Raw genomic sequence first — 16,165 nt, 5'->3', positions numbered from 1 at the left:
AATAGCATTAAATGTAGTTGTCGTTGTAGCCGTGTATTTGTCTTCAAGAGTAAAAAAAGAATTTCTCTATTTTACTTCAAGCTTCTCTTTGCTTATTACATTTGAAGCAAGAGAACATTGCAAGTAGGGCATTTAAGATTTTTGAGTGTAAATGAAATAGAAACATTGTCTTTTTAAAATAAAAATAAAGTGTATGATACATGAGCACAAGGGAATAAAATTATTTTATTGGTTGAACTAATCCGAATAAAATAGGAAGAGATACAAATCACTAAGAAATTATTCAGTACATCTTAATTGCAGTTATAAAGAATTCCGTGATAAACTTGAATTTTAGCACAAGTTTTGCAAGCTTATAGATTATAATTTAAGTATTAAAAGCTAATTCTAAGTATTTTATTTCTACAAATTAAAATTGCAGCTATATGTCTTGCTAGTATTGAAATAAATCTGGTTTTTTAAACATTATTATTTTACTGGATTATGTCAGAAGCAGGGCCGTATTCCTGGAGGGTATGCTCCTTCTGGGCCATTAGAAAGAAGCTCTCACTGTTCTGCCCTTCAGAGGCTGGGGCGGTCGGTTGTTGTGCTGTATGGGGACAGCATTTTCACCTTCAGCGTTTGATAAAAGGCTGCGGAACTGGGCAAGCTGGAAGGAAGGATGAAATATTTAAAGAATCAAAAGCTTTTAAAATTACACAAAGCACTTTATTTCCAGTATAATTCATGCCATTTAGAAAACTAAGTTGAAAATTGAAGTGTTATCTCTGAACTATATGGGGCTTAAATTTATCTATTATGGGCTGGATATCAGTTTTCTCACTTGCCAAATAGATAGCTTTGGGCAAGTGATTTACCAGTTTGGTGCCTCAGTTTCCACAAAGTACCTACTTCCTTAAGTTATTGTGAAGATTAAACGGATTATTATTATATAAAGTAGTTAGGATACTGCCTGGCACATACTGTGTGCTCAATTAATGTTAGCTATTGCATTTGGCTGCTAACCAAAAGGCTGGTTGTTCAAATCCACTAACTGCTCTGTGGGAGAAACATGAAGCGGTCTGCTTTCATAAAGATTTGCAAACTTGGAAACCCTTTGGGGCAGTTTTACTTTGTCCTACAGGGTTGCTATGAGTCCAAATTGATTTGATGGCAGTGGGTTTGGTTTATTAAAAGGCAACAATACCTATCCTGTTGGTCTGTTCTGAGAGTTGGCTGATAAAACATAGCACCTAATAAAAGTAGCAAGAGCTGTGGTAGTGTAGTGCCTAAGGCACTTGACTGCTAACCAGAAGGCTGGCGATTCAAACCCACCAGCCACTCCTCGGAAGGAAGGTTGGGCAATCTACTTCTGTAGTGATATCGCCTTGGAAACCCAAGAAGGGGTCCCTATGAGTCAGGGCTGACTCAACAGCACCTAACAACAACAACAACAATAAAAGTAGGTAGCAACAATGGATAGTGGGAGTTCCGCATAAAATCAAAGAACAGCACCTTTTTTGGTAGTTCAATAAGTTTATGCCAGAAATGAACTCCTTAAAAGCATAGTTGAAATAATTATCTCACTAATTAATAATATTAATTGAAATTAAATTTCTACTTTCTACTTCTAATTCCCACGCAATCACCATTGATACTCTACCTGTTCTGAGCTGGCACTAATGGTCTCCTTACAGATGATCCAAGTTACACTCTCATGAAGAGGGGGATGAGTCAGAGAGCCAGAGTAGGTCCAATAATCCAGAGATGAAGGAAGCAGAGTGGCAGGGTCAAAGTTTGTGAACGGGGCTTGTTTTCCCTGGAAGAAAAGGAGATTAATGTATCATTATATCGTGATGTAAAATATTTAAGTCATATATGTAAGAATAATATAAATATATATATAATACAAATGTAAGTGTTACATATGTAATTTGAGATTTTAGCTAATATTTAATTGAATTTTCTATTAATAGTATTTAATGATTGGTGTGTTTGTGGGTACAAGTGGTAAAACAATAGAAGAAAAAAGATTGAATTTGTACTACACTGCTTTTAAGTAAGCGATCTTCCTCCTTCATTTGGCTAAAGATAAGCACAGGATAAAGCAGAATTTAAAATGTATATTCTTTAAAAAGAGATTTCATTTCCACATTCATTGCATCTCTGGAAATTATGTCAGGTACTGTTCTGATGTCAAAGGTATCTATTAACATACCTATTTGTTACATTTTGGCCTTATAGAATTTTTCCCATTAATTTTTTCTGATTATTATCAATATTTAGTAAATGAACTGATGCTTTTACGTCAATCTTTTCTACAGTCACCTTTACCAGACTTTTATATTAGTTCTGTCTTTAAGTTATTGTTTTGAATTTTCTTATATGTTAAGGACTATATCATCTGCTCATAAGGATAGTTTTGTCTCTGTTTTGCCTATACTTAGTCTCGTACATTCTCTTATTTTTGACTTTATTCCCATTGATCGGAATCTTCAGGTGTGGTGGTCACATTTGACATCCTGGTCTTTTTTCTGATTGAAATGGAAAGGCTTCAAATATTTCACTATTAAGTTTGATGTTTGATTTAAGTGTTTCTAGGAAATACTCATTACCAAGTTCAAGAAATTTACATAGAATGGGCATTGAATTTTATCAAATGCTTTTTAAACATCAAAGAAGTTGATATAATTTTTCATCTTTAATTGGTTACTATAATAATTTGTATTAAGAAATTTTCTAATATTGAACCATTTTTGCATTCCTGAGATAAATGCTGCCTATTTAAAAGCACTGTTATTTTAATACAGTTTTGAATTTGATTTACTATAAATGATTTTAAGATTTCTTCCCACTACATCCCTAAGAAAAAGTGGCCTACGGTGTCCTTTCTGTGGTTTTCTACCAGGTTTTATGTTAAGTTTCACTGAGTTGTTGGGAGGTTTAATGTCTGTTCCCTAAAATGGGAAGTGTGATTGCTTAACCCCGGTATGCTTGTTTCTTAAAGTTGGGTAAAACTTTTCCATAAAATGGTCTGGGCCTAGAGTCCTTTTTTAGTAGTTAATTGAAAAAAAAAATATATATATATATCTTTTACATTTCTTTTTAGGTTCTCAACCTATTTAGTTTTCTATCTCTTTCTGAGTCAATTTTCTTATTTCATGTTTTCCTATAAAATAATCCATTTTATCTGAAGTTTCAAATACATTAGTATAATGTTATGTATAGTTTTCTCTTTCAAAACATTCTTCCACATCTTGAGTTATGCCCCATTTCTTATTTCTAACAATTTTTTTGTATGTGTGCCTTTTCCTCTTTTGTTGATTATTCCAAAGAATCACTTTTTCATTTTAGTAGTAAATGTTTGCCTTGTACTTATTCATAATTTTTATTTTACTAATTTTTTAGTTTATTTTCATCAATTTTTTCTTCCGACTTTCTTTCATTTCTTGCTCTTCTTGGTATTTATGAGTGGAGTGATTATCTGAAGTCTTTTTCACTTCATAATATAGCCATTTAAAGTTTAATTTTTTTTTCTAGAATCAACACAAGTCAGATTTTTTATGTAAGAATGTGACTGTCCTTCACATTGTGAAATAAAATGACAAATCTCTGACTTATGATTTAATTATTTACTTTTAAAACAGTATAGCTAAGGTTGGATAGATCAGAAAATCAATCTGCTTTTTTTTGAGTTGACAGATGGGAATCATGTTTATTAAGCTTTACATATTAATAGTATCTCAAAAAGCATACCCTGAACTCCTACATTTTTGTAGTGCTAGAGAAATACAGAAGTCTTTCTTCAAGAAAATGAAGCAAATTCAAATTTTAGTTGTATACAATGTTTAAAGCAAACATAAATGTCTCAGTAACATGGTCTGTAGACTTCACCATGATGAAATTGATGAGCAACCATATGAGTGTGTGTGTGTGTGTGTATACACACACAAATGGTTGTTCTCTCTCTCTCTCTATATATATATATACACACACACACATACACTTCTTACATATATATATATACATATGTATATATATATATATACACACACACACACACACACACACCAGTAAGTAAAATAACTTTTCCTACAATATTGTACCCATACAATATTATGCCTTGTTTTCTACTTCTTTCTTTGGTATGAAATGATCAAAAGATCTGATTAAATAGTTTTAGCACAAAAATTGGGGTAATTTACTCTCATGTGAGTAATTTCTTACTAATTTTATAATAAGGGGTTCTAAGACTACCTGGGAGTCTTGGCTATATATATATATATATATATATATATATAATCGTTTTTCAGAAGTAACCAATATCTAAGTAGTGCCTTGGTTTTCAGATTGGTATCTCTTACTTTCAGCCTTCCAACTCTCCTCTTCAAATACATACTTAAATGGTTCCTGAAGTACTGTGGATTCTTATTATCTGATTTAAACTAACTTATTAATCAATTTACCTTAGTTTTAACTGCATTTAGGGCACTGAGTACTTTCTGCAGTGTTGGATTGGGCTGACCAACCTGGAGATGAAAAAAACAAAGAATGAGATTAAGATCATTGTAAATCAAATACTGTTTAGCTAAATTTTTACATAAAAAAAAATTAAACCAATACTGAAGGGAGGTAAGATATCTCCTCTCTGCTTTAGGAGATGGAATTCTGCACAATTTTGATAAATAATTAAGGTATGTGTCTTTGTAAGCCCTTATACTCTATAATTTGTTCACAACAAATATATAGTTAAAGAGCAATATATATAGGTAGATACAAAAAAAAACAAGCATATTACTTTCAGTCTGTTATGTTAGATATAATTACACCAGGGAATAGCATATAATAAGGAGCCCTAGCAGCACAATGGTTAAGTGCTCAGCTGCTTACCTAAAGATTAGTAGTTTGAGCACATCCAGTGGCTCCATGGCAGAAAGACCTAGAGATCTATTTCTGTAAAGATGACAGCCTAGGAAACTCTTTGGGGCAGTTCTACTCTGTCACAATGGGTCCCTATGTGTTGAAATCGACTTGATAGCATCTAACAAGAAAAACATAGCTTATGATAAGTGCTCAATAAAGGTTAAATAAAGTCACTTTACTTCTAAAAAGGAGATCTGGTGGAGCAGTGACTAAAGCATTTGACTGCTAACCAGGTTTGTGGTTCAAACCCAACAGCCACTCTGAAGAAGGAAGATGGGGCAATCTACTTCCATTTGGAAACCCAATGGAGGTGGCTACATGTCAGAAACTATGCAATGGCAGTGTTTTTGTTTTTGTTTTTGTTTTGGTAGACTTCTAAAAGTCCTTTAATTGTCAAAATAGATCTGAGTTAATAATAACTTCAGGGGCTTTCCTATAGACATTTGAGCACCATCTACCTTTTTAAAAATCAAAGGAACCTTCTTTAATGGAAAACTATCCTCTTAATATTTCTTCCCTGATGAGATACTAAATTGAAAGATCCCTGAATCATGAGATAGAAAGGATTTAGAAGAGCTGAACTAGGATTTTTTTTTCCCTTAAACGCCCCCATTTTATCCCTATCTGAAACTGATTTCTCTCTTCAGCCAGTGAAGCAAGGAAAAAACAAAGCAACAAAGTAGCATGGGAACTTTGCAAAAAGAAAAACTGAAATATCTTTTTGTGTTATATCATCCTATTTTGAGATCTGATTGATAAGAAGGTTAGCAAAAAACAGCTCTGTAACTCACCTTCATCAAAGCACCAACAATTGCTAAACCATCAGCCTTGGAGGCAGCTTCAGCAAAGCTGGAGTACTTGGCAGAATTCCAGTGAACTATGTGGAGCTAAAGTCAAAATAATAATGTGGTTAATTAGTAATTTATATCAGCTTAAAGGCAGAAAGTGAATTATAACTTATCTTGTTAACATATGCAGTTGTTTTTTGTTTTTGATAGAACATTCACTTATGTGAACGTTTATCCAGTGGGGTAGGAATGGCTATGTGCTTACTCTTAGGAAGTGTTGTCTGTGTGCTGAGCAGAGTGGTCAGGTTGCAAATTAATCCTGGAACCAGTAAGAAAAATATCTTTTCCTACAATATTGTACCCATACAATATTATGCCTTGTTTTCTATATCTCTTTTTGGTATGAAAAAATCAAGCGATCTGATTAAATAGTTTTAGCACTAAAATTAGGGTAATTTACTCTCCTGTGAGGAATTTCTTACTAATTTTATAATTAGGGCTTCCAAGACTACCTGGGAGTCTTGGCCACCCAAGGACCTTATATGGATGCATATGTATTATATATTCATACATAGAAAGTCAAAACCAAAAGTTCTCCCTTTTCAGTCTCCTGTCTCTCTGGTGACTGTTTGATACAAATATTAAGTAATTTTCTATGGTTATACAGACAATAATATCTTCAAATAGACCAAACAAACTTCCATGTAAGGGGCTAGTCAAGAAGCTTGAGGGTTGCACACTAGGAACCCTAGCCCCTTACCTAGATGTGAGTTATTCTCTGTGACCATTCGTATTATTAATTTTGATATCTTAAACTCGTTGCTGTCCAGTCAATTCTACTCGAGATCTTAGTAGAGACTTATTGAGGTGTTCCAGCTTGGGCATGTCTATACTATAAGCGTTTAAGGCTTGAACACTTAAGTAAGAAGGGAATGTGGTGGGTTCCATCGTTAGTCATGAAAGTCAATGAAAGCAGCACCTCTGGAGGCTAGTCTGATGTCAAAGTGACAACTTTTGAGGCATCCTCAAGGGAAATGTGATTCTTGGGCACAAATTTTCAGCTCCAAGGTTGAACCACCTCTTTCCACATGGAGATTTTCCCTCCACTGGCAAACATGGTTTTGCTATTACCTGGGTTTGCTATTAATGGAGCTAGAGTTCCATACAAGGACAAAGAATGCACGTGCTTTGGAGTCATTTTGACAGGGTCTTACATGGTAAGGGGAGCTGCTTCTGCGAGTACTCACAGTATTATTATCTCTCACTTTCTAAGTTACATTACCTCTCCAGAAAATTTTACTCCGTCCACTGTGTGCTCAGAGCCATGATCATTTGCACTGCCCCAATGAAAATGGAACTGGCAGAGCCTATAGTTTTCAGAGAGTGGCCCACCTTTTAGCACTGGAAAAAAAAGGGGAATACTATTAGCCTTATGAACACAAGGTCCAGTTTATCTTTATATTTAACATAAACCAGAATCTTTAATGAAATTGTGTTTAATAGAAATGAAAGCAAATACTAGTACCAAAGTTTTCATCTTTCCTTCTTCTATGTCCATGATGTTGTTGTTGTTTGCCGTCAAGTCAGACCCGACTCATAGAGACCCCTCCTTGGGTTTCCGAGGCAGTATCACTATGGAAGTAGATTGTCCCATCTTCCTTCCGAGGAGTGGCTGGTGGATTTGAACCGCCAGCCTTCTGGTTAGCAGTCAAGTGCCTTAGCCACTACGCTACCAGAGCTCCCACGTCCATGATAATAGCTTTCATATTTATGGTATACCCTTGACTATAGTGTAGATAAAATAGTCCCTAAATTATACACACTCCTGGCACAAGAGCTGTTATTTGACTTATTTCTACCTTCATGAAAGCATATTGGAAGGTGAGTGAATTATATTATTATAGGACTTTCCTTGAATCTGCTTTAATTTGCAAGTTTATTCATGCGTTCTTGAACAAAGACTGAATAAGTAGTGTCCATCATAAGCTGAGGTAGTTTATCTTAAATAACAAATTACTCATCAGGTACTATATAACTGATCAATAGACAGCAGTGTGTCTTGACCGTGTGGTCCAGAATTCCTAGCCAAGGACTAAGAGAAAGTGTGTATGGGATCACTTTAAACATTTTAAAATCAAATTATGCACCATAAAGAACAATGATGAGTCCTCAAAGCATAACATGGATGAATCAAGAGGACATAATGCTGAGTGAGATAAATCAATCATATAAGGATAAATATTGTACGATTTCACCTTTATAAAAGACAAGATACGTAGATAGGTGATTATTGCAGCCACTGTGTCAATCCATCTCAGTGAGGGTCTTCCCCTTTTTCACTGACCCTCTACTTTACCAAGCATGAACTCCTTCTCCAGGGACTGATCCCTTCTGATGACATGACTAAAGTACGAGAGATGAAGTCAAGCGATTCTCACTTCTAAGGGGCATTCCAGCTATACATTTTTTGCCTGTAGAATCTTTCAATATTGCAAGTAGAGGCTTGAATTATTTCTTCAGTTCTTTCACTTTGAGAAATCTGAGCATGTTCTTCCCTTTTGGTTATTCTACTCCAGGTCTTTGCACATTTCATTATTATAATTGATTTTGTTTTCTCCAGCTACAATTTGAAATCTGTTCAGCTTTTTTATCTTGTCATTTCTTCCATTTGCTTCAGCTACTCTCCATTCAAGGCTTGTTTTGAAGAGTATATCCAATAATATAATTAGCACACATGATACTAGACCTAATTTAATTTTAATAACAGGTATAGCCCCCAAATACTTGAAATTTAGACTCTAAACCTTGTAGGAAAGTGCTAAAACAATTTGGCCTTTTGCATGATTACAGTTGTCTTAAAAAAATGGTTATTTAATAAATTATTCAGTAAACATCTATGGAAAGCTTACAATGTAGCAGGGAATGTGCTAGTTCCTGGGGCATTAAGATGACTGAATCATTATAAACTACTAAGGAGAGGAGAAGGTAGACAAGTAGACATGCACAGAACTATCCCATGTAACCTTTACGCAAGGCTCATTTGCTTCCTGATACTTGAGCATTTCACAAAAATAATTATATTCTTTAGCTCAGCTCCCTTTCCTTCTGTGTTCATCCTTATTAGGAAATATTTGCCTTCGTAGCTTTTATGTTCATTATAATTGGCTTATTTGACTTTTTGGAAAAGTACTGTTTATTCCAAATAAATGAGCAAGCATGGAATAGTATGATGTGAGCATAAAGAACAGATGGATGGTGCCATTGAGAAGGTGTAACAATAGGCTGAGGTGGAAGTTCTAAAAATCATCTTTACCTGAAGTCCAAGGTACCCTACCAGATTACAGCAATGCCACACACACATACTGCACTTATAATGGGTATTTGTGTTAAATGTGTTTAAAAAAAAAAAAAAAAAAACTCTAGGACAAAAGTAATCATATAGCTCTTTGGCTCACCTGATTGGTTGTCATTATCCTCAAAATTCACATGGAATGAATGTCCCACGTTGATTATTTCTTTGGCTGTGGCTGGATTGTAGGAGACACTGATAGGTTTTAGAGCAGGGTCATGTTTGGTTTCACTGGTTTTAATGTCGATAGGAGACTGGTTATTTCCATTGGCAATGGGGTACAGCTTGGCCCATTGCTCAGGACCTACCAGGAAAAATGTATGAGTGAGATTGTTACTAAAAATTTATCAATGCTTGATGGCAAGTTTTAGGCATATAGCCTGTTTGCTAGATTAGGGTTTATTCACTTATCTCAAATGACATTCTGTTTAGCTTTCTATTCTATACTATAAAGCAGTATCTTTGATAACAGCAGTAATATAGGCTCATATTCATAGTCTATAAGACTATAAATATTTTACTATTAGCAATAGATTTCTAATAGTAAAATCTATCTACCTATTTATCTTATGCTGTAGTGCCTAAGGCATTGGATTGCTAACCAGAAGGCTGGTGGTTCTAACCCACCAGCCACTCCTCAGAAGGAAGTTTGGGCACTCTACTTCGTTGGAAATACCACCTTGGAAACCCAAGGAGGGGTCACTATGAATCGAATCAACTCGGTGGCAGTGAGTTTGGTTTGGTTTATTTATCTGAAGCATAAAAAGGGTTTTTGATTTTGCAAAATGCATTTCGGAGACAACTGTATCAAAGAACAATTGCTTAGAATACAGGCAAAGATATTATAATTATTCAAAACAGGCAATTCAAACTATTAACTTATGGTGATAAAGACCACTGTGATCGGGTCAATTCTGATCCACAGTGACCCTATAGGACAGAGTAGAACTGTCCCATAGAGTTTCCAAGGCTGTAAATCTTTACAGATGTAGACTGCCTCATCTTTCTCTCATGCAGCAGCTGGTGGGTTTGAACCACCAACCCTCTGGTTAGCTGCCAAATGCTTAACCATTGCACGACCAGAGATCCTTACCTATGGCTATACAGTTACTTTAAATTCTCAACACCTCTCCTGTTTAAAAAACAATAAGCTATTATTTCCGATCTATATGAGGAGAAAAACTCATACCATTTTCGCCATCATATCCCCAGTCAGAACTTGCCATGATCTTCTACTTAGTGTTCTTTTTCTGAAACAAAGATAATACCTGGAATTACTGACTGTGACTGTACATGCAGTAGACACTTTACACCACCACATGGAGGTTTTTATAGAAACTTCCCCATCCTTTAATATGTTACAAGTTCATCATTTCTGCGTATAAGGAAATATATATATAAGAAGAGATGTTGTAAAAAAAAAGTTTACAAGGGTCATGTCAGTTTCAATTGTTTTATTCTTTTTTATTGCTAGAGAGAAATAAAAAATCTTAGTTTTTATAAAACCAAGCACTACTTCTCTCATGCTATTTGAAGATATGACTGAATACTATCACACAGCATTCTTTGGGTTTTCTAAACTACATGTGAGTTTGTGCACTTGATATTTCCAATTCTGCCTTTGCAGGATACATAAGCAATATTAGCAACAGTGAACATGGAGAAAACTTTGCATGTTTGTTGGCTGATCTGAACCAGTCTCATGGTACTAATTTAATATCAGGTAAAGAAATTACTAATAGTTTGTAATATATATGATTAAGAATGATGCATTTCATAAACACACTCAGGATGAGAATAAAATCCTTTATATTGGAGCAACAATGGAATTCATACTGAAATTAATTAATATTTAGTTAATATTGAAATTAAGGTTCAACGTTTATTTTACACATTGAATAGGCCTGTTGGTGCAACAGTTAAGCATTCACCTGCTAACTGAAACCTTGGCAGTTTGAACCATTCAGTGGCTCTGAAGGAGAAAGACCTGACTGCCCCTGTAAAGATTAAAGCCTAGAACACCCTGTGAGCAGTTCTATTCTGTAACACAGGGTCGTTATGAGTCTAAAATCAATTTGATGGTACTTATCAACAACAACAAAACAATGTATAAAGCACTTTCATTTCATTTTCTTTTACCACTGCACACATAAACAACAACAACAAAATCTGTAAAGTAAGAATTATCATTTTGTAGTTGAGAGATGTTGAAGGACCTCACTACAGCTATCAAAAAACCAAGAAGCCAAGAAACCAAGCCTTCAGCCTCCAAGTCCATTTGTTTTGTTAATTATACCTCCACCAAATGTCACACTGGGTGAGTTATGAGACGGATGATCCTCTAATCCCCTTCTATGCCCACGATTTTCTTAAGTCAAATTTAACCCTGGACCAAAGTGAGAATTGCCACTTGTTGAGTGATGAGAAGGTCTACAGGGATTTTCAGAAGTCAAAGAAAAATGGTTAGTATGTGTCTACATTCTTAGGGCTCAAAATGTGCTCAAAGGAAATACAAACAGATGAACAAGCTTCCGTACTAGTGCATTTTGTACCAGGGTAGACAGACCTCCATTTGCATTGTACCTGGCTTCCTGAAGGAAGAGGGGGATCAGAAGAAATTTTTAGCATGGCTGACTAGAGACATGTTGTTTGTTTCTTTGTGGTTAGGGATAGCCTACAGCCTCATATACAGACTAAACTATTTCTCATGAACATTCATGGAGTAGAAAGAGACCTAAGCTCCCATTCTATGGATTTTGTGGGCAGAAGGAGATATCTTTTAAAAGAGAACTTTATTTTTTTTAAGATCACATTTATTAAGGGACCAATATAGCATAATGCTTAAGGCACTTGACTGCTAACCAGAAGGCTGGCGGTTCAAACCCACCAGCCTCTCCTCGGAAGGAAGATTGGGCAATCTACTTCTGTAGTGATACTGCCTCAGAAACCCAAGGAAGGGTTGCTATGAGTTGAGTCTGACTTGACGGCACATAACAACAACAAATATCTATATCTATATCTATATCTGTGTCTATATAACTTTTCACATATTATTTCATTTATTCTTACAAAAGCATTACTATGGAAATTTACTTTTTGTTTCAGCATTAAAGTCTGTGTTTTACATATGAAGAAATTAAAGCTTACAGAAATTAAGGCTTACAGAGGAAGACACCTCCTCAGAGTTACAGAACTTGTAAGTGGTCGTTTATACACCATAAGTCTAGGGCTTAAAACTAAGTCTAACTCCAGAGCTGTCCTCAGTCAGTCAGCTAACTGTAACAGATACCCATTGGCCTCCTCCTGATTCTATTTTCTAGAATATCTGCTTAGTTGATCTGGACTTGTCTGACTCAAGATGACCAACAGTAGGGGTTATTTCATCCAGACTTATGGTTTCAGGGTTCACCAGAAGCTCATGGAGCAATAGTCGCAGGCTACTCTTGGCTAGGTAATTTGTCTTGTAAGATTAAATTCCTTGTCAGAAACCACTTTAATTACTACATTAACCCATATATTTGAGGAAAAAAAAGCAAAAAACAAAAAACTATCCCTTTTTCATTATATGATTATACGATGATTCAGCCCATGAATGTTTTTTAACATTTTAACATTCATTTTAACACTCATATCTGATGGTAATTCTCTTAAAGTTTGAGTTACAAAATTGCTTTGAACCTTAACCATATGACCCTTTGCTTTATTATTTACCCAGGGTGCATTTGTGTACTCAGACAAGCAGAAAAGTATATACAGAAAAGAAGTAAAATTTAATGAGCACTTAGGGTTTAGGCCTTGACATCTTGTTTTATAATTATATGATATTAGGTATGACTACAGTTCTTTGATGGTAGAACACAACACCAAGACATTTGGATAGATGAAAAGCAGACATTTTTGTTACTTACAGTTCCAAATGAAAGAAGGCCACCAGGCAGGACTAGACAGATGGTTACTGTGATAGTTGGAGCTGTGTGTCAACTTGGCTGGACCCCAGTTCTGTGTGGTTGTTCCCATGATGGGATCAGATGACTGTGTTCTGAGTGGCCAGTCTGCCCAAGGGGAGTTTCCCTAGGGGTGTGGCCTGCTTCTAAGATATCCAGGGACATCCTGGGAACAGCCACTTTCCTGGAGGGATTGGAACCCTGGTGAGCAGACTACAGACTTCCGTGAGTGAGCAGCCCACCGCTCGGCCTGGAGATCTTGGATTCATCTTTTGTTGAAGTCAACAACCAGTGTACTGCCTGCCAGCCTTGAATCTCTTGGCCCCCTGCACTTACGAAAGCTAAAGTGGCCGCCAGCCCATCTCCTCCAGAGACTTGGACTTGTTGGCTTCTATACGCTTGTAAGGGAGTTTTCCTAAGATAAATTTCTCTCTCTCTCTCTCTCTAAATATATATATACACTTTGCTGGTTTTTGTGTTTCTCTAGAGAACCCAGTCTAACACAGTTACACCAGGAGATAGGATCAGTAAACTGGAGATGGAGGAGGCAGTTTAAGTATGGCAAGCAAAGTGGGGTTAGCTAGATTACATAGGTTTCCAGTGAATTGGCTGATTTGAACAATTTTATGGGTTCTAGGGCATAAAAGCTGTTCCAAGTTATTTGATATTTGGCCCCAGAGTGATTAGAGTGGGTGCATATTTGTCCCAGAATGTGAGAACTCAAAGGGAAGTAGTTGATGTGTAGACTTAGTCAGCTGCCATAGAAGAAGAAATGACTGGCCTATAGCCAGAGCCTGAAAGTTGGGTCAAGCCAGCATTAAAAACAAAACACAAACTATCTTACAATTGTCTCCTTGATTTCTTAACATCAGTTTTGAGCTCAATTATTTGGGGTATTTGACATATTAGAGGAGAATGGCATAGTATCTCTAAACAGTGCAGAAAACATTAGATTATGACAGTATGACTTGGGTTCCTCCCAAGTAAAAGCATGACAAGCCCCTGGAGGCTGGTCCATAGGCAGGTTTCTCATTTGTTTGGTGTTAACCAGGAGAATAAATCAGTTGTGACAGGATCCTCTGGCAATATTGTAGTTGAATTGTGAAGGGTGAGGAACTGTAGATTCTGGTTTTTGTGATGATGATTTTGTGGTTCAAGATTTTTATTAGAGTGGCTACTTGGCTGATGTTATTAGTCCATAAACAAAAACCAAACCAAAAACCAAACTCACTGCCGTTGAGTCAGATCCAACTCATAGCGACCCCTTCTCGGGTTTTGGAGGTGTTATCACTACAGAAGTAGATTGCCCAATCTTCTTCCTGAGGAGTGGCTGGTGGGTTTGAACTGCCAGCCTTCTGCCTTAGGCACTATGCCACCAGAACTCCTATGAACAAAGAGAAGTATTAATAATTCTGCAAACACTTCCTCTGTTACCTAATAAATAATTAAGACTCAATCTATTATCAATAACCATGTTTGGTAGGTTTCTATGACATTCATTAAGCAAGCCTAATATTTGTTGTGCTTTAGAAAAGTGAGATACTAGAATTTTGGACATTCATAGGTTAGTGTCAGTGATTTTGGATTTGTTGTGTTGGAGTGATGGTCCCTGCAGTTATTCTAGCAAGTCTCATAGTGGTGGCAAGTCTCTATATTATAGAGATGACAGGGGCATGTCAATGGCATTTGGCTGGGGTGGGGGAAGAATGATTAACTTTTACATAAAAGGGAAGCCAGGAGATGCTGGACTGAATGAATGTGTTTTGTGGCTTGAGGCCAGTGGGAGAGCAAAGTAGAGGAGAGGAGCAGCCTTGCTTGTTGGTCCACAGAGTATAGTCTGGTGGCATTACCTTTAGACTGAAAATTGTGCCTTGCCTTAGGTGACTGGGAACTTCTAAAGAATGGGACTGGAGAAAGACAGTTGTTTTTACTGGGCATGTAGTGAGGGCTTAGAGACATCCATTAGGTAGGTGCTGCGTATTGTGGGATCATGGGAACAATTACCATTTGCCATAAGGGGGCGCCCCAGATACAATGGAAGTGGCAGTTTAGAGGAGGTTTTAATTTCCCATCTCCGGGCCAGATATCAACTGGATAAATGTTTGGTGGGGGTATTTGGAAGCAGACTAATGGCAAATTCAACAGTTACAGAGTCATTGCATGAGAGGCTAGTTCAGTAAAAAGAATACACACACACACACGCATATGTATATATATATATATATTGTGTGTGTGTGTGTGTGTGTGTGTGTTGGATGCCTATGTAAATATTCAAGGGGCTGGGGTGCTGGGTTTGAATTTCATTTGCTGTGTGGTCTTTTGCAGAGTGAAAAGGGTAGTCACTGAAAGGGTAGGAAAGTCTGAGGTGGAGTTGGAGTTGTGAATGCTGAGTAATGAGGAATATGGAAGGAAAAAAAAAAAAGATGAAGAGAAATAAGTAGTGTGAGCACTGGGAAAGCAGCAGAATTCTTCTGTATTATCTAGGAGAGCACAAATCATGGATGTCCTGGTAAGGCTGCCATCGAGTCTATTTTGAGTCATGGCAACGCCATTTATTTCAGAGTAGAAACGTATGCTGTAGTATTTTCAATGGCCATTATCTTTTGGAAGTAGATCACCAGGCTTTTCTGCTTAGGCATTTCTGAGTGGATAAGAACTGCTGATCTTTAAGTTAGTAGCTGAGCACTTGACTTTCTGTACCACTTAGGCAAAAGATATGATATTAGAAGAAATCTTAATCTTGGAGGCATTGCAGAGGCATTGGACTTGGCCCCAATGGGTTTTAACATGTTGCAAAATAAAATGACAATCTTGAGGATAGAACTACAGTTTTATCAGTACCCACTCAAATTGATGTGGGCCTTATTTTATGGTTCTATAGTATTATAACAGGGTGGAGCACTTGTAGAATTTGCACACAATGTTGGATCTGGGAATTTGATTTGCTTATATTTTTTTGGGGGGGTGGGAGTACAGGTAGCAAAAGTGACAGTGGCTTTCATGATGCTGCCATGATTAGAGACTGGAAACTGACTGGCACAATTAAAGCCTCAGTAAAAGGTGATTAAATCTAAAAATTTCCAAAAGTACAAGATTTTTCCCAGATAGGTGATGAAAGGGGATTCTACTGCAAATAGGTTTTGAATGCCTGGCTTAATTTGAGTGAGTGTTGTTAATAGGGT

The 16,165-nt window shown here is 36.4% G+C and overlaps 1 protein-coding gene across 1 annotated transcript; it reads right to left on the bottom strand.

The window, feature by feature from the left end:
* Nucleotides 1-532: 532 nt before the first annotated feature.
* CA1 (carbonic anhydrase 1) lies at nucleotides 533-10,265 on the bottom strand. The gene is made up of 7 exons (XM_007956185.2): nucleotides 10,229-10,265; nucleotides 9,146-9,343; nucleotides 6,973-7,091; nucleotides 5,694-5,789; nucleotides 4,446-4,508; nucleotides 1,643-1,798; nucleotides 533-649 (listed from the first exon to the last, which is right to left on the bottom strand). Exons 1-7 carry the CDS (start codon nucleotides 10,263-10,265, stop codon nucleotides 533-535), a joined length of 786 nt encoding a protein of 261 aa, XP_007954376.1.
* Nucleotides 10,266-16,165: the final 5,900 nt, after the last annotated feature.

Source organism: Orycteropus afer, unplaced genomic scaffold (genome assembly GCF_000298275.1).
Source record: "Orycteropus afer afer isolate SDZICR_OR568_19922 unplaced genomic scaffold, OryAfe1.0 scaffold00580, whole genome shotgun sequence".
In the NCBI taxonomy this organism is placed as follows: Eukaryota; Metazoa; Chordata; class Mammalia; order Tubulidentata; family Orycteropodidae; genus Orycteropus; species Orycteropus afer.
This window is presented reverse-complemented; position numbering and strand designations above follow the sequence as displayed.